The sequence below is a fragment of the Stigmatopora argus genome, chromosome 21, assembly GCF_051989625.1.
Source record: "Stigmatopora argus isolate UIUO_Sarg chromosome 21, RoL_Sarg_1.0, whole genome shotgun sequence".
NCBI lineage: Eukaryota > Metazoa > Chordata > Actinopteri > Syngnathiformes > Syngnathidae > Stigmatopora > Stigmatopora argus.
Window position 1 is genome coordinate 12,431,515 of NC_135407.1, and position 27,157 is coordinate 12,458,671.

The 27,157-nt window shown below is 42.0% G+C and overlaps 1 protein-coding gene and 2 long non-coding RNA genes across 5 annotated transcripts in view; 1 reads left to right on the top strand and 2 right to left on the bottom strand.

Annotated features, from left to right (window-relative positions):
- The window catches only part of LOC144067572 (uncharacterized), a 29,191-nt gene extending 12,884 nt beyond the window's left edge, over positions 1-16,307 (top strand). For 2 of the 3 annotated variants that reach the window (XR_013297982.1, XR_013297981.1), the window contains exons 2-7: positions 803-925; positions 993-1,074; positions 10,098-10,202; positions 13,871-14,078; positions 14,148-14,730; positions 14,802-16,307. This is a non-coding gene — a long non-coding RNA (uncharacterized LOC144067572). The remainder of the gene's footprint in view (positions 1-802; positions 926-992; positions 1,075-10,097; positions 10,203-13,870; positions 14,079-14,147; positions 14,731-14,801) is intronic. The other variant, XR_013297983.1, reaches the window with a different exon arrangement.
- On the bottom strand, positions 5,059-18,289 carry LOC144067573 (uncharacterized). Its single transcript, XR_013297984.1, has 2 exons — positions 16,974-18,289; positions 5,059-9,292 (listed from the first exon to the last, which is right to left on the bottom strand). It is a non-coding gene; the product is annotated as an uncharacterized LOC144067573 (long non-coding RNA).
- Positions 18,290-19,280: 991 nt separating this feature from the next.
- tac1 (tachykinin precursor 1) lies at positions 19,281-25,742 on the bottom strand. The gene is made up of 5 exons (XM_077591412.1): positions 25,319-25,742; positions 24,611-24,713; positions 24,509-24,532; positions 21,580-21,636; positions 19,281-19,747 (listed from the first exon to the last, which is right to left on the bottom strand). Exons 1-5 carry the CDS (start codon positions 25,433-25,435, stop codon positions 19,701-19,703), a joined length of 348 nt encoding a protein of 115 aa, XP_077447538.1. The 5' UTR covers positions 25,436-25,742; the 3' UTR covers positions 19,281-19,700.
- Between the last annotated feature and the right edge of the window lie 1,415 nt (positions 25,743-27,157).

Below are 27,157 nucleotides of genomic sequence, written 5' to 3' on the forward strand. Positions count from 1 at the left end.
ATTTTACCCCAGTTTAATTTTTGGCGTTTCGCCATTGACGTCCATCGCTGTCTTTTCCCGGGAAAAATCACCCCCCTGGCCTGGTTGTAATGTCTCAAAAGCTCCAGTATTTGTATTCAATCAATAAATGATGCTAGGAAGTGGATTTTACCTAATTTTAGTGCATTTTTTTGTCATTTCACGTATGGACGTATCGACGTTCATCGCTGTCTTTTTACCGGGGAAATAATACTCCGGGCCCGGTTCTGATGTCTAAAAAGCTCCAGTATTTGTATTTAATCAATAAATGCTGTTTTGGGCTGGATTTTGCCCCATTTTCGGGCAATGTTCGCCCATACGCCATTGACGTTCATCGCTGTCTTTTCCCAGGAAAATCACCCCCTGGCCTGGTTTTAATGTCTGAAAAGCTCCAGTATTTGTATTTAATCATGAAATGCTGCTAGGAAGTGGATTTTACCACGTTTTTGTGCATTAATTTATTGATTATTTTTATGTGTCGCAGCTGTAGCTGCAGTTGAGGTTTTATAGCCATAAAATAGTTTTTGAGGGTTGGATTGATACGTTGAAGGCGCTACCAGAAAATGCACCGCCCGCCACTGGTTTCTCTACTGTGTTAAAAATAGCAACTTGCACATGTACGCACAGCAGCAGTACAGTAGCTTAATTAACATGCCGCTCATCACTCTCAATTTAAAGACTGCTTTCTTTGGTTGAATAATAATATGTTCTTAATGTTGAAAGTAAATTTGAAAATAAATTTTCACCTTCAATTGTGTCTTTTTTCTTATATTTCAATCCCCAGGTTTGATAAATTACATTGCGTGTCCAAATGCTCCTGGCCCGGCCCGTCTGTCAAATTTTAGTATCCATTCTGGCCCGCAAGTCAAAAAGTTTGCCCACCCCTGGCCTAAACGCACATCATAAGGTAGGACGCCTTTCCACGTCAGTTACAAACGTAATTTTCGGAAGAATTACCGCCAGCAAGTTTTCAGGTGCTTCCTGAAACCCTTTCGTTCCGGGAAGACTCTGCGAGACATGATGGTGATGGCTGCGCTGACCCAATTCAGTTGTAAGGTAGGACGCCTTTCCACGGCATTTACAAAGGTCATTTTCAGAAGAATTTCCGCCGGCGAGTTTCCAGGTGCACACGCGCACACCCACACATCCAACCATAAAATCACAATTTATAGGGATTATAGTATAGATAAAGCGTGATTTATTGATGGGTGGATGTTTTATGTTAACATTTTCACGCTACGTTTTTCCAAACCGTGCATCGTAGACTTGATATTTTTTATGGTGGCCAGAAACGGCTGTCGGATTCTAATAGACAAGTTGAATTTCTTTACCTTCTCTAAGTGTGTAAACTCAAGATTTGAGCATTTGCAAGGATTATCGATGAGTATGCCTGACCAGAAATATGTTAACTTGCTGTTCTCTTGTGGTAGTTTTAACCATTACATTCTGCAGATTTGAAAAACCATACCTTCTTCAGTGCACACTGCAGTGTTTCCGCTTAGTCATTTCCGCTTGAAGTTAGTTGCGTGAACTACGCAACAGCACCGCTATTTTGAGAGTTTTTATTTTTGTCATATTTTCCCTTTGGTTTACAATGTTTTAAATAAAAATAACACCGAAATATTGCTTAAATAGGTAAAATTCGTAATCCTTACTTTTTAAATTGACCGTCAGTTTTCCTTACTTTTTCCTAAAAAGCCATTAATATCAAGGGGCGAGGGAGCAGCCTTGTTCCGTTGGAAGTCCAGGATGAGTTCTCTGGTTTTGGAGACGTTCAGCGCCAAGTTGTTGAGAGCGCACCACTTGCTGAGTCTAAGGACCTCATCTCTGAAGGCCGTCTCATTCTCCCCTGTGATCATCCCCACCACTGTTGTATCATCCACAAATTTCACAATGATGTTCTCAGGGAGCGTGGGTCTGCAGTTGTGTGTGTAGAGCGAGTAGAGTAGTGGACTCAGTACTTGTGGTGAGCCGGTGCTGAGCGTTCGGGCAGATGAGAGGTGGCGACCCAGCTTCACGTGCTGGGGTCGTTTGATTAGAAAGTCCTCAATCCAGGAGCATGTGGAAGGTGGGAGCCCCAGGTTGGCCAACTTGGGGATAAGAAAGTCTGGTCTTAAGGTATTAAAGGCTGAGCTGTAGTCGATGAAAAGCATCCTGACATAGCACCCTCTATTCTCAAGGTGACTCAGTGCAGCGTGGAGGGTGGTGATTATTGCATCTTTGGATGCAAACTGATGTGGGTCATGGATGAGGGGAAGACAGATGTTTTTTAGTACCAATTTTTCAAAGCACTTAGTAATGATTGGTGTGAGAGGTACTGGGCGGTAGTCGTCCAGATTGTTAGCGGGTGACTTGTTGGGTACTGGGATGATGGTGGCCAATTTCAGACAGGCTGGGGCGGAGGCTTGTTCCAGTGAAAGGTTGAAAATGTTCGTGAAGATTGGTGCTAGTTGGTCAGCACAGGCCTTAAGTATTTTGCCTGGTAGTCCATCTAGTCCTGTGGGCTTTCGGGGGTTGACTGCTCACATCCACTACCTCCACAATGAGTGGGTTAGGGCTTCTTCCCAAGCTTTGTGTGGGATGTACTCGAGGTTTATGTGGTGTGACTGGGTGGTGGGTTTGGGACTCAAAGCGGGAAAAAAAGTTGTTTAGGTCCTCTGCGAGTGCCGCATCTGAGTCCGCAAGAGTCGCAGCTCGGCCCTTGTAGTTCGTGAGGGTCCGTATGGGGTCGTCAAGTTGCCCTTCTATCTTCTCCTTGTAGTCTGCTTTGGCAGTCTTAATGCCTCTCTTTAGGTTGGCGTGAGCTGAGCTGTAGAGTGCACTGTCATCTGTCATCTGAAGGCTGCATCTCGGGCCCAGAGGAGCAATCGGACCTGGCTGGTCATCCACGGTTTCCGATTTGGGTACACCTGGATGGTCTTCTCCACAGTGACCGTAGCCATGAAATACTTGACGTAAGACACGTACTGTGTCTGTGAAGGTTCCCAGGTCCTCATGGTGGAAAGTTTCCCACTTTGTCTGTTCAAAGCAGTCTTGGAGTCGGGGGAGGGCGTCGTCAGGCCATGTGATAATGGTTCATCTCTGTGGCTTTGATTGTCGGCTAAAGGGTGTGTAAGTTGGGGCCATGAACAAAGAGGCGTGATCTGACTGTTCCAAGTGTGTGCGTGGTATGGCTCTGTATGCATCTTTGATGTTCGAGTAAACATTCCAGTTGGTAAAATTTCGGCAGAACACTTTTGCGATTTGTCTGATTAAAATCTGCAATTATGTGTGCGGCATTTGGGTAGGCGTTCTAGTGATTGTTTATTGAGTACATTAGTAGGAAGACAGCAGTACTTACCTTAGCGTCCGGTGGGATGGAGACAGCAGTGATGATAACAACGGCTATCTCTCTGGGCAGAAAGAACGGTCTGCATTTCACCGACATGAATTCTATGTATTGGGAACACTGTCTAATCAGAACATGCAAAGCCCACCACCTATTTTTTTACCTGAGTCGAACATCCTGTCTGATCTGAGTAGCGTGCATCCTGCTAGCTGCACTGTAACGTCGCATATTTGTGGGTGAAGCCACGTCTCTGTGATTATTATCATGGAGCATTCGCGAACGTAGTGATTGGCAGCAAGCTCTAATTCCTAATCGTCCTTTTTGTTAACAATGGATCTGACATGGGAGAGATATATGCTCGGGAGCGGAGGTTTGAGTGGTTGTTTCCTGAGCTTACACACCACGCCCGCTTAACAGCCTCGCTTGTTTTCTTTACCGAAGCCTTCTCTTTCGCCAACCAGTCCCGATAGTAAAACCAATAAAACCTCTCTAGTGTCGGGATCTCTTCTGGGATGCTATCTTCCCGGTGAAAGACGCTAGAAATCATATTTCGCTGCTGGTAACCGATGTTTAATAAGTCTAAATGGTTATAGCTGAATTTAAAGTCCGGTTTTGACGAACAACTGGCGACAATTGACAAACAACTGGTGACAAGACAAACAAAACACATGAAAAGAGTGCACAAGTAGAGCGAGCCTCTGACCGCTGTTCGTGCAGGCATCTTGGAAAAAAAATCTCTACCATAGTCTGATGCTTTAGTTGTTGTTGTTAGGCCACCCAGGCGCCTGAGGATTACCCTCAGCAGCGCTAGAGCTGTCACTGGAACGCGGATTAGTTCATCCAGGGGGTAGCCGGAGGTGTGGGGCAGTGCGAATATCTCCGGCTGGATGAAAAACGTAGGGCGCCACGTTCCTGGGTGGCAGCTCTGGGTGGTTTTGTTGGATTCGCAGGCCGCGACGGGCGGCCTCTCGGGAGACACCTCGTGAAGGTTCCAACTGTTGTCTCCCCGATGCTTTAGTTGGATTTAGGACCCACTGCAGTAGAATTTTCCAACTTCACTCTTTCCCAAGGGATAGTAAATGAAGTGGTAACATTGTGCGGCAGACAAATCATTGTCTGAGTACTCATTGCCTTGTCATCTTGTATGCATGCTGAGAAGTCATTTCTCGTAGGGAATGTAATTTCAGTTGATAGTTTCCATCGTCTTAGTCGTGTTGATCGTTTCAACATGTAAGAAGGCTGAGACTCCCCCAAAACGCTTTTTTTTCTTCCTATGAATATTGAGACCACAAAAACCACATGAATAGAAATAGTATCACTATACCCAATGACACTACCCAACAAGCTATGGAACTTTTCAGCCATGCTGGTGCAACCATTTTGGTCAGTGATTTTGGTATTGTTTTTGTCTTCTGTGCCTTGAAGCGTTTCACTTGAGATAACCTTCTTACAATGTGAACGATGTATCCAAGTCCCTCTTTCTGATATTTTCACGGATGTCGGTGTGGTAAGCAGCACTTGGCAATGATATTCCCACTTGGGGTCGTGCCAGTGTTTCTTTTTTATGCTTCGGATGAAGCGAGTCATACAGTGTTTGTAAGGTTTTTTGGGGGTTTGTAAGGGGAATCATAATCATTTATAAGGGCAGTTATCAGCAGAGGTTGACAGGTATGAGTTACTCAACAGGGTATGGAAAATTACAAAATCACATGTCAAGGCAGAGGCGAGAAATGATGTATTCAGTGGTAAAAATTCCTCTGTCTCTCTTAATGAGCGAACCTAATTTTTAAATCAAGAGAAGTACATTTGCATAGAGGACTCGTCACACACTTTGAAAGAATGCGAGAATCTCCAGTATGGTCTGTCATGCGGTGATACTGTATGTCACTATAAGCTACTAGTGTGTGCTGGATTGTGTTTTGAATCATAACTTTCATACAGGGGATTACACACAGAAAAAATACAGAACAGTAACAAAACCGCAAGGTTGCAAATTTAAACAGAATTGAGAATCATGACCCGGTTATTAACCACGACCACAGTGATACACCTACGGCTGAATGATCCTGGGCCATGGTGTTGGCTAGGGCCTTTATTTCAGCTACAGCACGAATAATGTACTGGTTTCATCTGGGGTGAAGGTGCAGCAGTGTTCTCCCATCATCTGGTCCTGCAACTCCATTTCCCTTAGGGCTTTTAAATAATCTGCTATACCCTGTAGGGCCTTGACAGTTTGGTTAATGAACACTCGTGTAACAGTTCAATGTCTTCACACGGAGCATAACTTTATCCACCCCAAGTTGGGGAAGCAGTGACAGTATGATTTTCTGGGGGGGTGGACCACAACTTTTGGTCAACAGGAACATCATCGCCCCAGATTGAATCACGTGGTTTGAATTGCACTGATTTTGCACTGATTTTGATCTCTTACTGTTATGTTCACTCTCCTTAAAAGGAATGCATCTTAGACCATCTGCACCACTGCAGATTTAAATGTGACGCCTAGACCCAGTGAATTCAGGATATCGGGATACCTGTGGAAATAGGTATACGGCTACACACATAACAACTTTCATTCGCAACAATCAGTTTTTTTCTGGAACACCATGAAATTATACCACAGGTCTTCTTCATAGTAGTTCTCCAGATTGTTCTTTCCATACCACTTCACTCTCCTCTGTGATAGGAGTATGTCATCATCTTGTTTTCCAGCTTGAGTGTCTGTGGGTGGGGCGTTCAGACACGCCCAGGTTGTCACTGACAGTGCAGTCACTGACAGTCCAGTCACTGTGATGTGGGTGGCAACAGCTTTCACTGTGGCTTCTGTATAGAGGTGCAAAGTCTATGGGAGGTCAGGGTTAAGTGAGGGGTGCTTGTGGCAGGTGAGTAGACATCAGATGAGTTTTTCACGGACAAGGGTTTTGACACCGTCCAACTTAGTCTACTCAAGAGTCACCTGTGTCTCGAACTACCTAGACCTGAGGTTGGTGAATCGACTTTGACTTTTCAGTGATCTTTGCTGCTCTGGAGGTTGGTGAGTTGGGCCACGAATGGGTCTTCCCATCGTGGAGAACCAGGACTTCCTTTTATGACTCGGATCAGGATCCAGTCACCTGGCTTCACCACCTCCTGCAAGATAGACAAAAGGATCACGGCAGCTTACATGTTCTTTAGATAGGTTTCTCTCTTTCCTTAGTCTCTCGTCATGGTTCATCTTCCCATAGAGGAAGTTGGAATGGTCTTCCATGAACTATCTCAAAAAGGTGTTAATCCCGAGCTAGTTGGTACTATCTTCATATACATTTTGGCCAGTGTTAGGCATTCTGGCCATGGCTTATTTATCTCCCCCATGGTTTTCTTAAGCCTTGGTTTTATCGTACCATTTGTTCGCTCTACTTAGGTGTTTTGCACTATGCTGTTTGCAAAATGAGCTCCATTGTCACTCCAGATGATTCACACTTTCATTATTTTTGAAAGTGGAGCTACTGTTTTAGTATACGTAATTTGGGATCCATGACCTAGTTATTTATCAAACCAAAAAAACAACATCTTTCAACAACATCTCTTTGTTTGAGGTCTTGAAGCCTGTGATATCGCCAATTTTATATCTTCCAAAATTGTTCTACCCCCTTTACAGAGATCATGCCCCAAATATTTCAGATGTTCTTTACACATTTGTTATTTCATTTTGTTCAGTTTGTGACCTTCCTCGGCTAAATGATTCAACATTGCTATAGTGTCTGTTTTACAAGTCTCCAAATCAGGTGAAGCCACAAGTAAATAATCTACGTACTGTTATGAATTATTTGCTATAAAAATTAACTTAAAGGTTTGGGTCATATTCAAAAGATATTTTCCCGCCAGAATGTAGGATGCTTCATGCTTGCAGACTAAAGTGATTGCTTCTATCTGATTATTGTGTCTGGGCAGAGTCTTCACAACAATGTTTGAAAAACAGCAAGTAGTTCTGGGTGTTTGGTGTATAAACAATTTAGCTGTGTTCTGGCAGTTGTGAAGCTTTTAATAATTTGATCATTCCTGGCTTGCCGAGACATCATGTCCCTTTGGTTGAAAGAAAGGTGTTACATCTTGAGAATCTTTTACCTCAACAAATGTTTAGCAGGGCTGCCAACTACTCCGGAATTTCAGGAGTTTCTTCGGAAATGCAACGCAAACTACAAGACTCTGGACAACGTCCCTAAACTCCGGAAATCCCCAAAAATTTCCACATACATTTTTTTTGAAGCAACCATTTTGGAAAAGTACCAAATTTCCAATTTAAATGCCTCGAAATTCACACCATCGCTACGGCTTCCACCATCTTGATTCAACTGCACTGTAAACCGGAAGAATTCGGTAACACTAGTGCATTGTGAATCATCCGAGTTACAAGTTCTGATGAATCATTCGTCTTGTGCGACTTCAGCGTGGCAATTGATTCAGAATTGATTGCATAGGTAGCCTCTATCGTTTTAACATTTTCATTTTACTAAACCACCAGTCTTTTGTTTTGAAACAAATCCTATAATTTCCCGGGTTGTTCTAAAGCAGTGGTTCCCAAACTGGGGGGCACGCCCCCCTAGGGAGGCGTAAAGAGAATTCAAGGGGGGCGTGAAGTCATCTGCTAAAAAAATGTTTAAATAGATTATAAGAATAATAAAATCAAAGAACAAATATCTGCCATTAAATACATGCAAAATATGATTATACCAGTCACTCCAACGGTCCAACCCGTTTTCTATTAAGCTAGTTTTTGTTACACGTTTTGAACGTGTCACTGATACTAACCACACTGACGCTACTGAGCGACTCGTCACAATCTCGCAACCCGTCAACCCGAGCACATGTTCACCCTGTCCACGGTAAAGATTTGTTTCGCTCTTCAATTCTGGATCACATACCTTTCTTTTAGTGATTAAATTTTATTTACGATATCGATGTTTTTTCAAAAGTATGAGTTTTTCCAAGAGCATGGTCTTTCATGGGAACAAGTAGTCGGTGTTTGTACTGATGGTGCCCCATCAATGATTGGATCTTGCTCTGGATTCGTAAAGCTGGTGAAGGAAAAAAATCCTGCTGTAACTGGGACTCATTGTGTTATCCACAGACAAGCACTAGCAAGCAAAACTCTGCAAGGTAATCTACGCAGTGCTCTGAATTTGTCAATAAAAGTGGTGAATTTTGTAAAGAATAGCTCTTTGAATTCTAGGCTTTTCGAAGCTCTTTGCTCAGGTCTGGGCACTGATTACAAGACTCTCCTGTTTCACACGGAAGTCCGCTGGCTTTCCAAGGGAAACATGCTGAGTCGTCTTTACGAGCTCAAGGATGAAGTGGAAATTTTCTTGCAGAGGCAGAAACAAGACAAACTGTATGAAGCATTCACAGAGGAAAACTTTCAGCTTTCACTAGCATACCTTGTGGACTTTTTTGAGGCTATCAACAACCTCAATTTGAATTTACAAGGAAAAAGTACAAACATCATTGCACACTGATGTAATCAGAGCTTTCACTGAAAAAATTCATCTTTGGAAACGAAAAGTACAAGTTGGGAACTTTTCAATATTCTCACATCTCAATGAGCTCTTATCTGAGAAGAGAAAACTTGAGCAGTATGACTTCACAAAAGAGGTTTTATCTCATCTCGATTCCCTTGCTGAGGAATGTATGCGCTATTTTCCAGAGGTCACAATGGAGAATTCTCTTTGGACTTTGGTGCAGAATCCATTTAACACTGATGTGGAGTTGTTACTGGACTCACTGCAAGAGGAAGCCATCGATTTGAAATGTGACTCGAGCGCGAAAAGGGACTTTGAAACAATGAAGTTAGAAGAGTTTTGGTTGAAATATCTTCCCATGTACCCAAAAGTAGGTGAAGAAGCACTTCGTGTGATTCTTCCCTTTTCTTCAACTTATCTTTGTGAAGCAGGGTTTTCGGCTCTTGTTGTCCTGAAAACAAAACAGCGGAACCGACTTGATGTAGCAAATGACTTGCGTTGTGCGATTTCTGATCTCGTGAGGAAGAAGCAACAACATCCATCTCATTAAATTAGTTCATAAAATTGTGCCTAAGTCTCATGAGTCTTTCCAAATATTATATGTAATGTTTTCAATTTATTTAGATTCTTAAAATTGCCAGTCAATTTTGCCAGTTTGCTAAAGTTTTTTTTCGCTCCCTTTCAACCAAATGTGTTTAGTTTACTTAGAAAAAATGTCTCTCTGGAATGTAGTATTATTTGTTTGAGTGGCTTTCATTATTAAAATTTAATACAAACAGAGATCTGTTTTCCTGAACAATGCTAAGAAATAAATGCAATAAAATAAAATAAGTTCACATGAGCAAAAGAGGAAGTGGGAGGGGGGGGGGGGGCGTGCGGGTCTACTGGAAGCAAGAAGGGGGCGTCAGGTAAGATAGTTTGGGAACCACTGTTCTAAAGGAAGTAGGCATACACAGCACTGGTAAGTCTTATCAATATGCCTGCTCGGTTTAATTGCAAGATGGATGGCAATTTGGATGAAACTTCTAATAAGAAACCCAGACACTCGCAGAAGTTTATTGGTTCATATTCGACGAAATATCCCATGTTGAAGCCATCGCCAAAAGGACCGACATTTGCACATTGCACAACATGCAAGTTCGACTTCAGCGTGACACATGTTGGAATTACTGACTGTAAAACCCATTTCGATAAACCATTGAGAAGTGACCACTGAACTCCGTGTCTTGTCTGCGTTCTGTCCAAAAATCTTTCAGAGCAAAGAAAAGAACACTAACAAATTGGCGACCCCGACGTGATTTGTTCTGAAAGTCTAGAACGCAACGAAGATTAGCTCAGCAGACTCTTCACACGCCAGAAAGGTAAGTAGATTTTGCGTTCTGCACAATTTACACAAACATCAAAATTTTAGAATTTGCCACACGGCATTCACTTTACTAGGAAAAGACACTATTTCATAACATGTTACCAACAATAATGTATTTTATTAATGAATAAGACAATATTGGAAATTGGAGAGGTTGAGGGAATAAGTGAAGTACCGTATTTACTCTCATATAAGCCGCTTTTGTCGGACAAAAAATGATGACTGAATCGAGGGTACAGCTTATATGCGCATAAAACCACGACTTGCAAAAAAAGCAATTTGACGGGACTGAGCTCGTATGTCGATTTACTCGTAACTCAAATGAACGTTTCCCATAGAAATGAACTAAAAACAAATTAATTTGTTCAAACCCTCTGAAAAAACACCAAAAAACAGGATATTGTTGAAAACAAAGAAAGAGAGACTCAGTAGGGAGATAAGAAAGTGGTTTAAAAAGAAGGAAGATGATCTGCAGGATTTAAAAATAAAAGTAACAACAAAATTGAGAGAGAAAAACGAGGAAAAGCCCTCACCGTAAAATTTTTTTTCACACAACAAAAAGGTGCGAAAATTGACACGAGGTCAAACAAAAAACGCTTAAGCATGAGGACATAAAAAACAAAGTGCAGTGCGCCTTATAATCCAGTGCGCTTTATATATGGACCAATACTAAAATTGTTATCACGATAAAATAAAATAAATCAGTCGATAGGGTACACCATCTCTCACAACTACGGAAAGCAGCCCCCGACTCTACAATTTTCCCCGTGGAAAAAGTACTGCGCAGTAACTGCTGGGATATGTAGTTCTTTTGTCAATACACCCAATGGATTGTGGCCTGTATACATCGACATCAGCACAGCTTGACGAAGGGTGGCAGGCAGCGCCGGGCTAATTACGCTAGCTACTAGCTAGCTACTATTTGCGAATGGATTGTGGCCTGGCGATCGGCATCAACACAGCCTTGCGAAGCATGGAACACAGACCGGGCTAGTTACGCTAGCTACTAGCTAGCTGCTAGCTACTAGCTAGCTACTAGCTAGCTACTAGCTAGCTATTAGCTAGCTACTAGCTAGCTACTAGCTAGCTAGTATTTGTGAATGGATTGTGGCCTGGCGATCGGCATCAACACAGCCTTGCGAAGCATGGAACGCAGCCCCAGGCTAGTTACGCTAGCTACTATTTGCGAATAGATTGTGGCCTGGCGATCGGCATCAACACAGCCTTGCGAAGCATGGAACACAGCCCCGGGCCAGTTACGCTAGCTACTAGCTAGCTACTATTTGCGAATGGATTATGGCCGCCTGGACGATCGTATAAAACTCAGCGTTTTTGATGACTAATTTGGACAATTGTTCAATTCGGACACAGAAAACTTTGATGGATTTGTGGGTGATGATGACGTGAGTAAGTTGTAAAATGGCTAAATAAAGTACAACCGAAATTAGTTTTGCTTCCGTTGCCTTTTTAAAAACGTGTTTTTAGCGTGTGGGTTTAGCGTGCAAGAACTATACATCCCAGCAGTCACTGCGCACTGGAAACCGGAAAGAGAGTCTGGGGCTGCTTCCGGTAGCCAGCGCTGCGGTTCGATGTTCATATATAATATATATGCGTCTAAAAAAACGGTGCGTCCTTTGTGTTTAAAATACAGAAATAGCACTCGTTACTGACACTGCGGCTAAAAATACGATGCGCCATATAGTCGTGAAAATACGGTAAGTATTTAGTCAACCAACAGTTGTGCAAGTTCTCCTACTTGAAAAGATTAGAGGCCTGTAATTGTCAACATGGGTAAACCTCATCCATGAGAGACAGAATGTGGAGAAAAAAACAACTGAAAATCACATTGTTTGATTTTTAAAGAATTTATTTCCAAATTAGAGTGGAAAATAAGTATTTGGTCACCTACAAACAAGCAAAATTTCTGGCTGTCAAATAGGTCTAACTTCTAACGAGGTCTAGCGTGGTCTCCACTCGTTAGCTGTATTAATAGCATCTGTTTTAACTCATTATCGGTATAAAAGACACCTGTCCACAACCTGTCTCTCACACTCCAAACTCCACTATGGCCAAGACCAAAGAGCTGTCAAGGACACCACAGATAAAATTGTAGACTTGCACCAGGCTGGAACGACTGAATCTGCAATAGGTAAAATGCTTGGTGTAAAGAAATCACCTGTGAGAGCAATTATTAGAAAAATCTGGGGCTCCATGCAAGATCTCACCCTGTGGCATCAAAATGATAACAAGTATGGTGAGCAAAAATCCCAGAACCACACAGGGGGACCTAGTGAATGACCTACAGAGAGCTGGGACCACAGTAACAAAGGCTACTATCAGTAACACAATGCGCCACCAGGGACTTAAATCCTGCACTGCCAGACGTGTCACCCTGCTGAAGCCAGTACACATCCAGGCCCGTCTGCGGTTTGCCAGAGAGCATTTGGATGATCCAGAAGAGGACTGGGAGAATGTGTTATGGTCAGATGAAACCAAAATAGAACTTTTAGGTAGAAGCACAGGTTCTCGTGTTTGGAGGTGAAAGAATACAGAATTGCATCCGAAGAACACCATATCCACTGTGAAGGATGGGGTGGAAACATCATGCTTTGGGGCTGGTTTTTTTGCAAAGGGACCAGGACGACTGATCTGTGTAAAGGAAAGAATGAATGGGGCCATGTATCGAGAGATTTTGAGTTAAAATCTCCTTCCATCAGCAAGGACATTGAAGATGAGACGTGGCTGGGTCTTTCAGCATGACAATGATCCCAAACACACGTCCAGGGCAACAAAGGAGTGGCTTTGTAAGAAGCATTTTAAGGTCCTGGAGTGGCCTAGCCAGTCTCCAGATCTCAACCCCATAGAAAATCTGTGGAGGGAGTTGAAAGTACGTATTGCCATACGACAGCCCCAAAACATCACTGCTCTAGAGATCTGTATGGAGGAATGGGCCAAAATACCCGCAAGTGTGTGAAAAGCTTGTGAAGAGTTACAGAAAAGTTTGGCCCCCGTTATTGCCAACAAAGGGTACATAACAAAGTATTGTGATGAACTTTTGGTATTGTCCAAATACTTATTTTCCACCATGATTTGCAAATAAATTCTTTAAAAATCAAACAATGTGATTTTCTTTTTTTTGACATTCTGTCTCTCATGGTTGAGGTTTACCCATGTTGACAATTACAGGCCTCTCTAATCGTTTCAAGTAGGATAACTTGCACAATTGGTGGTTGACTAAATACTAATTTGTCCCACCGTACATGTGGAATGTTTTGCAGAAGATTGTCCATTTTACGCTGGAAATTAGCTGGACTGGAAGCAACGCCAAAAACTAGGCGGTTGTATTTAAACAGTCCCTTATGTGTGTTGATTGTCACATATATTTCTTAGACTCTTCATCCAGAAGCAGTTGTTGATAAGCATGACTCATGTCTAGCTTTGTAAATGTTTGACCACCTGCTAGCGTAGCAAACAGGTCCTCCACTCGGGGCAGTGGATAGGTGTCGAGCTCAGTGGCTGGATTTATTGTCAATTTGTAGTCACCACATATGCGCACTTCACCATTACTTTTCAGCACTGGCACAATGAGCCTAGTCAGAGAACTCGATAGGCTCGATGACGCCTATCTGCTGCAGTTCTTCTTCTTCTTCTTTTTCACCTCAGGCGCCTGAGGATTACCCTCAGCAGCGCTAGAGCTGCCACTGGAACACGGATAAGTTCATCCAGGGAGTTGCCCAAGCCGCGATGGTAGCGTTCGGTCATTAAGGCCGGACAGCGGAGCCATAAGTGTTCAGACGACTCCGTTTCCTCGTCGCACAGGCGTCGCACAGTCTCTCCAACTCTGCCTCTACTTTGGCTTTCATGGCGAAAGGTACTGAATGTGGTTTGAAAAAGCGTGGCTGTGCGTTGGGATCCACAGTTTCACTGTTGTCCTTCGCAGGCTGCCTAGCTCATCTTTAAACACGTGTTACGTCTCTGGTGAGAGTCGGGGCAAGGATGCGAGGAATAGGACCCAATCGCAGGGAAGCAGGCGAGGACGAGGGAAGTAGTACTCGTACCAAAACTTTAATAACTTAGGCAGGATCTTAGAAAATAACCAGGACTTAGAAATCAAATCACAAAACCAAACCTGACCAGGGAAAACACGGGGAATCGAGGAACGAGGTAACGCAGACACATGGCAAGGGAAGTGAAGCAGACGATCCGACAATGACAAGATCTTCTTTATTTTGTCCACTCCAAGCAGTCCAATGTGTTTTGGCTTCTCTTTGTTTATTATAACTAAGGTTGTCAGGAGCAAAACATTTTCTTCATTGCAAGCAAATATAGCAAAGTAAGTTTAATGTTAAAGCAAAGCATATTCTTCGTTGCTGTCAGGGCCAGACAAGTGGGCAGTTGCGCCTGTCATCCAATTCCAGCACCTAATAGGCTAAGCAGCAGCAGGTGCGGCTCATCACAACCAGGAAGCTATTTAAACCACCCAGAGCTGAACCATGGTGCTGGATCGTCTTTATCAGTTCACTGTAAAGTACCCTCTCGCGTTACCTCCTTGTTTCTGCCTTCTCTGATCTTCGACCTCTTGTTTTTGCCCTAGGACCACGAGTAAGATCCCGACCACGACCACGTTTCTCACCTCACGGATCTCGTACCTCCGCCTTGGACCTTTCCCACAGACGCCACGGCTCTTGACCCTCACATCAGCCTCCCTGGCCTGCCTACACTACTCCCTCATGCCTTCGATCTGTCAGGGTGAATTGCAATAAAGAGACACCCTCACCAGTAAAGCTGTCTTTATGCCTGCTTTGGTGTCCTTCGCCTAAAACAGTTGTAAGCAAATGAATGTAATATATGAAATAAAATCCTGACACTCCCCCTTTTTAATTATATATTTGCACATATGAGGATTCCTCCGAAAATCGATGACCATTTCCTTTGTCTTACTGGTGTTGATGTAGAGGTGGTTTTGCCTACACCAGTCAACAAAGGCTGTGATGACTCCCCTGTACTCCAGGTCGTTCCCGTCCGTCACTCGTCCAACAATAGCGGTGCCGTCAGAGAACTTCTGGAGGTCTGTATTATGTTTAAAGTCCGAAGTGTAGAGGGAGAAGAGGAGTGGAGAGAGCACTGTGCCTTGTGGGGCATGATTCAACACATCTACCCATAACATACAATTACACCCATATATATATATACATTATCAACACGTTAGAACCCAAAACATAATGTACACACACACTCGTTCAACACACGGTCATAACTTGTTATATCTTTTCCTTTTACAACTTCTCATCTATTCAACAGGGCAAACAATGCAATATCAATAATATAACATCCTTTCTATGACCGTTATAGACACTGTCCAGGATAATGGTGGCCGAAGGTAGCGTGCTAAATGCTATTCCATGTGCGTGACCCGAGACTCTCACATTCACGCCCGTAATTCAAAAGTAAATAAACATTAATAACCATTATCTCTTTTCTCACACGCTAAACAGTGTATATTACAAACCCCAAACTCAACCAGCCTTTACAACAAACAGCATACCTTGACACACGGGGAAATAATCAGAACAGTGAGATGTTGTTATTTCTTCAATCCAACTTTTACTGTAATGATTCAACCCGTCTCCCGTGCCTCAAGCTATTTGCTAAGACATCAATAATCGAATACCGATCTTCTTTAACATGCCCCACACTTGCCATGTGGATCCAAGGATCAACAATCGAACACTGATACACCCATTCAATCCAAACTCGTTATACCTTCTTTACATGCAATCGTTAATAAATCAAACACTCTAGCATGTCACACTAATAGATCAAACACTCTAGTATGTCACATAAAGTTAGTTGTAATTTATTTTTGAGTGTCTGCATCATAATCCAAGTTCATTTAAATTTGTTTGTTATGTTACGAGCGCATTGCCGTGCAAAAAGTCTCTCTCTCCCCGCTCTCTATGTCACTCTCTCTCTGCCTTCCGCGAAATCCGTCTAATTTTAGCTCTATTAAACACATTTTAGTACTATTAAACCACTAGTTATTTGTTACTTTGTTAATAGATGGCGAATTAGAACAAATAAAAATGTTTTTCCAATCCAATATCCTGTTTTTGGTGTTTTTTCAGAGGGTTGGAACGAATTAATTTGTTTTTAGTTCATTTCTATGGGAAACGATCATTTGGGTTACGAGTAAATCGACATACGAGCTCAGTCCCGGAACGAATTAACCCCATATCTCGAGGTATCACTGTTAATAATTCATTTTTATGACAAATATAATTCCATCTGGGGGAATTTGCAGGCCTGCTCTTTACCCCAAATCCCCTTATCTGCCGGTCAGGTATGAAAAAGGAAGAACAAAATCAATCTCCTCCAATTCATTTTCATATCGATCATAGCCACGGATATCAATGCTCTCACCAGGAACAAAGAGCGTGAGCAGGGGATAAGACAACGTCCACACAATGTCAAAGTAGTAGCAAAAAATGTTTCCAAGATGGCGCTGTCACGCAGCAGCCAGTGGCAGTAGCTTTTAATTGGGAGTACAAATGTGTTACTTTGAAGGGCAAATCTTAAGAAAAATCATCACACGTAGTATTTATGAAATACTGTAGAATCAAAAGCACATCATTATGGTCAATATCATAAAGAAGTTAATATGCCTGTCTTTGTAAATGCAAAATATCAAATTCTTCAATTTGAACAAAGAAATGTGTCTTGATGAGAACCTGATGCTTTTTAATTACAGAAATTACTATTTTCTTACCTGAACTTTAAGATGTTGTGGCAGCCATATTGCTTCTAATGTCAAAATATATATCTCAGTTCTTTCAATGGTTCGTATTACTCTATTAGTTGTCACTTTCGAACAAGAAATAAAACGGAAAAAAATCCAATTGGAATTGTTTTATTTCAAAATCAAGGCTTCTCGCGTTTGGGCAGTCAGAGCACGGTTAACTAGGTTTAGACGGCAGAGCCCTAGGTAAGATGGCCACACCCCGACCTAGGTAAGATGGCGGAAAGGAGACGTTCCTGGCTATTGTGATGAGAAAGGGAAGTTCACACTTTTTCTTCTCAACTCATCTCTTTATAACAGGACATGACTTGAGTTACACCCACTTGTTCATTTGCATATAGTCTTTTAAAGTGGACGTGCCTTGAGAGCATGGCCGGAAGCCATTGAAGGGTGGAAGGAGAGGGGGCCCATACTAGTATGTATTGTCCAAATGTTCTGTCTGTGTGTTTTAATTTGTGTTATTGTTCTATGTTCTGTTTTCACTGTGTTATTGTCTTGGAATCAAGTTTGTACCTTCTTCTGTCCACCTGAGAGAATACAAAAAAATGCAAAAAGTAGCTGTACATTACAGCACACACAAAAATAGCTATCTTCTACTGTATGTATGTTTGTGTGTGCGTGTGTGTATTATTATGTATTTGTGCACTTCAAGGTAAAGCTTTAACTCTCATTATACTATCATGACAATAAAAGCATTCAATACAATTCAAAAGCATACAGGTTCAACCCCTAAGACAGGCAAAAGGTTAGTGTACTAAGGTGTCTGTCCACAAAAATGTTAGTTCAAAAAATAAAAATAAGATAAGTTCGAGGCACTTATTAGGACCATGTTCACGATTTAAAAAAAGCGAAGTAACTCTTGTTAGTGCATTAATGAAACTGAGCCAAAGCAAGAGTCATTACTAATTTAAACTAACAGCTATAGAGACGTTATAGCGATGACATTTTAGTCTCATCTCATCGTTTTCTGAACCGCTTTACTATCCTCATTAGGGTCTGGAGCCTATCCCAGCTGACTCCGGGCAAGAGCCGGGGGACACCCTGAATCAGTGGCCAGCTGATCGCAGGGCACAAGGAGACGGACAACCATGCACACTCACACCCATACCTAGGGGCAATTTAGAGTGTCCAATCAGCCTACCATGCATGTTTTTGGAATGTGGGAGGAAACCGGAATACCTCGAGGAAACCCACGCAGGCCCGGGAGAACATGCAAACTCCACACAGATGGACATGACCTGGATTTGAACCCAGGACCCCAGAGCTGTGAGGCCGACACGCTAAATACTCGCGCCACCGGGCTAGAATACTAGAATGTCATCGGTATAGCGATGACATTCTAGTATGATATAATATTCAATAACAGTAACTATAACTTTGATATCCAGTTTTATGATGAATTTTATTTTTCCTCCACTAAAGTAAGTTAAGCAAGCAGTAGCTAGCTAGTTAGCCTTTCGTGTAAGCTAATTCTTACTTTAAAGAATATGTACAGTACGTTTGTTAGGCCCCATGCCATCCAATTTCAGGACCAACATGAAATGGGTGGACCAGCGGCAGGGGGTGTCATTCAACATCAGATGCCTACTTAAGCCAGCTGCCCCCACCACCACATTGCTGGATCGTCTGTTATTAGTGCCTTCTAGTTATGAGTACCTCCACACTGCTCAATCAGTTGGAACCCACTTGTTTGTTTGTCTTTGGAAAGGGAAAGAACCACATTCCTACTTATAAACTGATGCGGTCTGATTTTACCATTTTGGACGAACGCAACTTGATTAAGCTTTTCGTCTTCTTCCATAAAGTTTTATGGGAGTACACCATCTCAACCAAATGAATCAATTAGCAAACAGCTCATCCAAGAGTTTGACAGTTCATGCTCAATCAACAGGAGTATGATTTGTCAATTGCTGCTTGGGGGCAGAGTTTGAAAAAAGGTCAATTAATCGTCCTTTCTCACCTTCTCTGGCCTCACCCAATAAACACATTTCCCAACAGATGATGATGATGTCAGGCACAGAAGGCGATGCATATTTTCACAGTCTGCTAGCATGTTATCCATTGGGTTTCTCGCCTCTTCTTGCAATGCAGCCATTCTGTCATTTTTATAGCATGTACATGCTAGCGCTGCGCTAAAAAGGTTGCATGATCATCAATCCTGGTTTTGACATTAAAACCAGAATTGCTGAAAAAAGTGGCCATTCCCTGATGCATTGTTTTGGGTGGGATATCTATGAAATGCTTTCAAAAACAACAATAACAAAAAACAGCTCTATTTCAGCACCAAATTAATTTCTACATGTAACATTTAGTGCATGCTTAATCATTAAAGTTGATGTAGGAATTGACAGAAAGTGTTGCACAATGTATTTCATCGATTGTATGTTGTTTTTGATTATTTTATTTCATGTGTTTTTTTTGTATATTTTGTTTCATGTGTGCTGCAATACTTAAGTCTAATGTGAAAGCGCAACATAAATAAACCTGACCAAACATGTTTTCTAAAATCAATGGTGGTGGATATGTACATAGGCACATTAACACCACAAAAACTTAAGATAATAAAGATAGTATTTTATTTTAAACAACAATGAAGAACTTAAAAATATATAGACTATAAAAACAAGGATTGAACAACCTCATCACAGGTGATATATGTCAAAATTAGAAACAGCCAGGTGAGGAGTTGATTTTTTTTTAGCGGCGCTTGTGGTACGGTTGACATATGCTCCAGTCATAAGAATCTGTAAGAAACATTTGATAAACAGGAAAGCTTAACACACATTTGGTAAAACTTGAAAGGTGGACGTAACTACAATCATATCACAATAACACCACTTTTTAGAATAGATACCATCTGTATTTATCCAGTGATGTATTTTAATCTTTTGGTCTTTCATTCTCTCTGTCCCCCAAAACTATTACCTTTGCATTCTCTTAATAATGAACAGATAATAAACAACGACAATCAGGGTACAAATAACTTCTATGTGGCTCATAAAAACTCTTAAGCCTATTAATATACTCAGATTCCCATTCTCCCTGCCTGAGCATGTGAATAGGACAGACTTTAAAAAATTAGTGGGCTGAAAATACAGTGGTACCTCGACATACGAGTGGCCCGACATACGTGCACTTCGAGATACGAGTAAAATTTCAGGCAAATATTTATCTTGAGATACGAGACAAATTTTGATATACGAGCAGACAGCGGATGCGAGAGAGGCTGATCATAAGAACATCATGGGCACTGTCTCTCTCCCCGCATCTCCCTCGTGTAATGTCTCTCTGGTCGCAACTCCCTCGTGTAATGTCTCTGCGAGCACTGCAAGTGGTCGTGCGTTATCCTATTGTGAGGACATTTGTGTGCATCGTTTTTGGAATATTTTGAAGGGAATACAAAAGCAAACAGCCCCTCTTGCATGTGAAAGTCAGGGTGGATGCGGGGCAAATAGAGCCAACCCGGGAGAAGAAAGGTATCAAAATTTAAAACAAAATTAGAATTAAGTTCAGTGTAAGGTTAGATTAAATTTATTTTTGAGTGTGTCTGCATCGTAATCCAAGTTCATTTAAATTTGTTTATGTTATGTTACGAGCGCGTTGCCGTGCAAAAAGTCCCCCCGCCCCTCTGTCCCTCTCTCAGTACCCTCCACGAAATCCGTCTAATTTTAGTTCTATTAAACACATTTTAGTATACTATTGAACCCCTAGTTATGTGTTACTTTGTAAATAGATGGCGAATTAGAACAAATGAAACATTTTTTCCAATCCAATATCCTTTTTTTGGTGTTTTTTCAGAGGGTTGGAACGAATTAATTAGTTTTTAGTTCATTTCAATGGGAAATGTTCGTTTGAGTTACAAGAGAATTGACATACGAGCTCAGTCCCGGAACGAATTAAGCTCGTATTTCGAGGTACCACTGTACATTGATCCATTTGCAACACGCATTCTAGCTAAATTAATCTTTTTACATTTCTATTTTACAATGTTGCCATGATCACACCCCATTTGATTAAAGTAGTAATGGTATATATAAAGGTAGCCATTTTTGTCCTGGGATTTAGGTGTTTTGACATTAATGTTCCAATGATATCATTTAAAACAGGTCAGGCTGACTAATTAGATTTTAAACACGATAAGTATTTACAACCAAAAATCTTTGGTCTCCATTACTCCATGAATTAAGACACGGAACCTAGTCAATCCAAAAAGAAGGAAGAACCAGGCAGCTGGCATCAAGAAAAACACGGCTTTGTTGTGAGGTCAAATAATATTGGAAGTGAATACTTATTTGCCCCACTGTATGCATGTCCCTGAATGTTGGTAAACTACTGGTAGCAGAGGAACTGAAGGTAAACTGATTGAACCACTGCTGTTTCCAATGGTTTCAACTCAAGTTTCCCACATTTGCATTAAAATAATAGTTCAGAATCTTGAAATAGAGATTCTCCAATCCTTTGATTGATTCTCTATAGACAGATGTAAAATTGATGTTGCGTTTATATCCATAACCAGACATGTTTTTTGGTATTAGCATTTCTGTGTTTAACATCATTTCTTGGCACAATTATTTACCTCGCTCTTCTTGGTCTCTCTTCCCCATCAAACCAACAAAAGAGTTGACTTTATGCCCTTAGGAAAAAAATGAAATGATTAGAGGCAATAAAAAGAAATGGCAAAATTGCACACATGACAACAGCCAAATCTGGAAATAACAATTATTATATATTTATGTAGGTATGTAGGTAGTAGATATGTGGGTAGGTATGTGAGTAGGTATGTGGGTAGGTATGTGGTTAGGTATGTAGGTAGATACAGTATTTAATCGAGTCTAACGTGCACCCGTGTACAACACACATCCATGATTTGTGACTAAAAATTGGCATACATTTTTTGTAAAGTTTTTTTCAGCTCACACCAAGGATTGCACCAGTACTGGTAACTGGCAAATGCTGAACACATGTCGCCATGACAAAACATTTATTCACGACATATTGTATGGAAACCTGGTAAAACTAACTATTACCAATATGAACACAATTCTCAAATGGAATTGACAATTTTAAATCCTGAAAGTCCAATTCTTCATCATAATATTTTAAAAAATTCAAAGTCTGATTGATCATCATTAGATTCACCAAACAATTGATTCCATTCTTCTTGAGCAAGGATAGCGCTCCCTGAGCAGACTCGTTTCCCTGGAGACACTTAATTTTATTTTTAAAACCCTATACAGTGGTACCTTAAGATACGAGCTTAATGCGTTCCGGGACTGAGCTGAGTATGTCGATTTACTCGTATCTCAAATCAACGTTTCCCATAGAAATGAACTAAATACAAATTACAGTGGTAACTCGTCACACGACCGCTCGTCATACAAAATTCTCGTCTTACGACGGAAATTTCGATCGAATAATTCGCCCGTCATGCGATCAAAATTTCGTGATGCGACCAAGCCAGGTGGCCATGGAACTGTCTTTTTTGCATATCTTTCGTGTATAACAATATTTACGAGCACCGGATGAGTTATTCAGACCGGGAAACGCACAACGCGCATGCGCGGGGAAAAGAGGGCTTTCTGGGTAATGAAGTATACTCGTGCACACAACGCCAACAGGCAATGGCACTCGTTCTCAGAATAAAACTTTACCCACAATCATTACGTGGGTAAGCTCAGCTGCTGCATTTCCTGTTATTTTTATCTAATACGAGGAGTATTATATTACTTCTCGTTGGCTGCTCATAAGAACATCAGGGGCATTGGCTCGCAACAGCATCCCCGGTAGCAACTCTATCATAGGCGCCGTTCGAGGGAATGCGAACACAGATGCTCCAAGCTAAAAGGAGCCGCTAGCCAGCGCCCCCGAAGCTCCCATGAGCAGCGGAGCGATCGCTGATAAAAGACTGCTGCTCGTTGGCTGCTCATAAGAACATCAGGGGCACTGGCTCGCAACTCCCCGCAATAGCAACCACGGTAGCAACTCTATCATAGGCGCCGTTCGAGGGGATGCGACCACAGATGCTACAAGCTAAAAGGAGCCGCTAGCCAGCGCCCCCGAAGCTCCCATGAGCAGCGGAGCGATCGCTGATAAAAGACTGCTGCTCGTTGGCTGCTCATAAGAACATCAGGGGCACTGGCTCGCAACAGCATCCCCGGTAGCAACTCTATCATAGGCGCCGTTCGAGGGGATGCGACCACAGATGCTACAAGCTAAAAGGAGCCGCTAGCCAGCGCCCCCGAAGCTCCCATGAGCAGCGGAGCGATCGCTGATAAAAGACTGCTGCTCGTTGGCAAGTGGTCGTGCGTTATCCGATTGTGAGGACATTTGTGTGCATCATTTTCGGAATATTTTGAAGGGAATAGTACAACAGCAAACAGCCCATTGATAGCGAACGTGAGGGTGGAGTGTTTGTTCCGTTTACGAGTGCGTTGTGTGGAAAAAAAACCAAAGCCCCCCGCCCCTTTTGTGTGTGAAATATGAACTGTATTCTTATATTTAATCTTGGACCTTTCGGCACTCTTATGAATTGAGTAACTAGAATATAATTTTTACTGACACCTACAGGTCAAGGCCTGTCATCACTTTGTATATAACCCACCCCTTTCGTGTTCCCGCCTAAAGTTTGTCTCCGCCTAAACTTCTATTAAATACCATCACCGACCGAACGGACGGCGTATCTGGTTGGGAGACCTCGATGTGGACGCTAGCTGTCCGTCCGCTTGCCCCCTTCTTAGGAAGGGTGGGGGCTAGCCAAGGGGGCTAGCCAAGAACAAAGAGAGAGGAGCGGGCGGCGACCATTTTGAGAGGGAACATTGACATGCACCTGCTTGTGGCAGGTGTGATACTGGTGTGCCCATAGCGAGCAATGATGATGTCGTGACCGGATGATTCGCCTAAAGACGTTTCGCCGACGGACGTTTGACAGACGGACAGGTCGCCGAATGGACGTTCCGCCGAACGTTCATTCGGCGACCTGCCCGTCTGTCAAACGTCCGTCGGCGAAACGTCTTTAGGCGAATCATCCGAGTACCGATGATGTCGCTCACACTGGTACTCGGTGCGCTCAGGGAGGTTGACTTTCTGCTCAGATCAACGAAAAATTAGAGGGAACATTGGTCACCATTAACAGAAAAACAAATATAATGTTAGAGGGGCCTGTTTGCATATTTTCTTCTGTGTAGTTTTAAAATGCTAACCTATTCAAAGGAGGAGAGAAAAGTAGCCGTAGAACTATTGGTCATCAATAAAGACAATATTTCCCCGCTGCATAAAACCATGTAACTGTTGGTTGTCTATCTCCTTAAAATGTGCTGTCACAACCTATTTGGTTGTGCGTCCATTTGCATTACATACATGCGCATTCTCACAAATAATCGTGGTTAGAAAGTGTATATGTTTGACCTGATAGTTACTATTACTGGAGGGTATTAAGGTTTGATTATTTTTTGAGACGTTTATAATCGAATCTTTTTTTTCCTTCACTTAGTCTGATCAGTACTTACTTTTGCGTGGAATCTCTGCCTTTGCTTTAGTTGAAAACAGGGAAAAGGCATTCAGTGTCAGGCTGCACACAACACTAAAAATGTATGGTTAAGACTTGTTACCCATTGATCGCTTCCCCATCAGGCCGATAAATTGATGTGGCCGTGGCTTTCTTGTCCTTCTTAAAAGTATTTCTCTCAATGGGCCACTGGACATCCAGCCTTCCTGTAGAGAGCAGATGTAAACCACAGTGGGATAAAGTAATGTTTTTTATGTGCCAATCCTTTTTTTTTAAACTAAGAATCATATCTACATGAAATATAATTATATGTCATACTTAAACTTGTTCTAGATATATTACTGCTCTTACTACTACATGTAATAATTCATTCATTTATTCAATTTTCGTATTGCTTATCCTCACAAGGTTCACGGGGGTGCTGGAGCCTCTCCCTGCCACCTGGGGCAGTAGGCATGGGGACTCCCTGAGTCGGTAACCAGCCAATCGCTGTGCACAAAGAGACGAACAACCATTCCCACTCACACTCATACCTAGGGACTATTTTAGGAGTTAAACCAGCTAGTATTCATGCTTTTGGGATGTGGTGGGAGGAAAATGCGGTCCCAAGGAAAACCCATACATGCACGGGGAGAACCCTAGCCCTGAACGATCTACCTCTCCCTCTCCTTCGCCTTCACCCTCTCCCTAATTGTTGTATCTATGGTAATACTATCTAATGTAATACTATCTAATTTAATACACCTTATTTTTGTGTAACATATTTTAGAGTAAATACTAAAATACTGTATGTGGGTTGAAAAATGATTACCTGGATTTGGTTGTTGTTCGTCCAGTAGTCATCGATTTCTTGATGGTCGTTGTCCTCACAAAAAAACTGGGATACGGCAATGAAAAGCATAAAAAGTGGCAAAAACCGCAAGTTCATGATGCCAAACGAGACTAAGATACTCTGTTTGACCGCCGTAATATATGATTAGATTTTCTAGCTACGGAGCCAATCTAAAAATGTTTGGATGAAATGTAGAAGCCGCGCGCGGTGTTACTACAGGTACTGCGTCGTCCTCAGTGGTCCATTTTAAGTCTGCTACACTAACCCTTCAGAGATCTGTCCTGTTGATGCGCCCCCTCCACAAAAAGCAGCCGACTTTATAGCGATCTGTGCACACGTGCACGTTAGACGTGTACACTCTTTGTGATACAAGCCAATTATTGTCCTCCTTCATTTCCCTTTTGCATCCTTGGGTCTAATAGACGTATTATGAACTTGTAGGTGACACCATATATCGAACAGCTAAGTCACATTTTAGTTCCTTTCAGCATTTTTTTTTTACAGATAAATGCACACTTGTTTACTGCACTCTAAAAAAATATGCCTGGGGTTAATTAGTCAGTTGAGCATAAAATCACGATATTTTTCAACATAAAATAATACAATTGCTACATGGACTGAAATCACAAATTGATAACTTTGTTTAAGAAGTTGATCTAGCAGAAAACATTTTTCTATATGGTCTTAGTGTAACATGTTGACATCTTATTTAAGGTACTTTTCCAGCTGCAAATATAGGAATTGTTTAACTTTTGTACATTTTCATCTTAAAAACGAATATAAATTTAAATTAAAGGTCAGGAGACCAGATCGCGGCGCCAATCCAATCAAGATGAACCTCATCTCATTTTCTGAACCGCTTTATCCTCATTAGGGTCGCGGGGGTGCTGTAGCCTATCCCAGCTGATTCCGGCCAGAGGCTAACAAAAGGTTAGTGTACTAAGGTGTCTGTCCACAAAAAGGTTACTTCAAAAAATAAAAATCAAATAAGTTCAAGGCACTATGTTTACAATTTTAAAAAAAGGGAAGTAGCTCTTGTTAGTGCTTTCATAAAACTGAGCCGAAGCACTGTGAACAAACTTTATTACTAATTACTAATTTAACCTAATGGAACAGCTATAGAGACGTTATATCGATGACATTCTAGTCTCATCTCATCTCATTTTCTTAACCGCTTTATCCTCATTAGGGTCACGGGGGTGCTGGAGCCTATCCTAGCTGACTCCGGGCAAGAGGTGGGGGACACCCGGAATCGGTGGCCCGCCGATCGCAGGGCACAAGAAGATTCACACCCATACCTAGGGGCAATTAAGAGTGTCCAATCAGCCTACCATGCATGGTTTTTGGAACGGGGAGAACATGCAAACTCCACACAGGTGGACTGACCTGGATTTGAACCCAGGACCCCAGAGCTGTGAGGCCAACGTGCTAACCACTCGCCCCACCGGGCCGCCGCCGCAATGGGTGAGTCTCAGAATGACCTACGCGTACGTTAGCCTGACTTTCAACTCTTCAAGCTGAACCAGGGGTTGGTAAGTCCCAAAGTGGTTTGAATTGAATTGAATGCTTTTATTGTCATTATACAGGTATAATAAGATTTAAAGCTTTCACCACATAGTTCACAATTGACAACAACAAACAGGCAAATAAATAACAAATAAATAAATAAGTAGTCCAAATGAAGTCAGCAGAGCGAGAGCGCACCATTCACACTAGTCTATGGACGCCACAACAAACAAACAAACACATAGATAGTCAATATATAGTAATGATGAATAAATAATCGCTAAATAGTAATAGATAAATAAGTGGTCAACA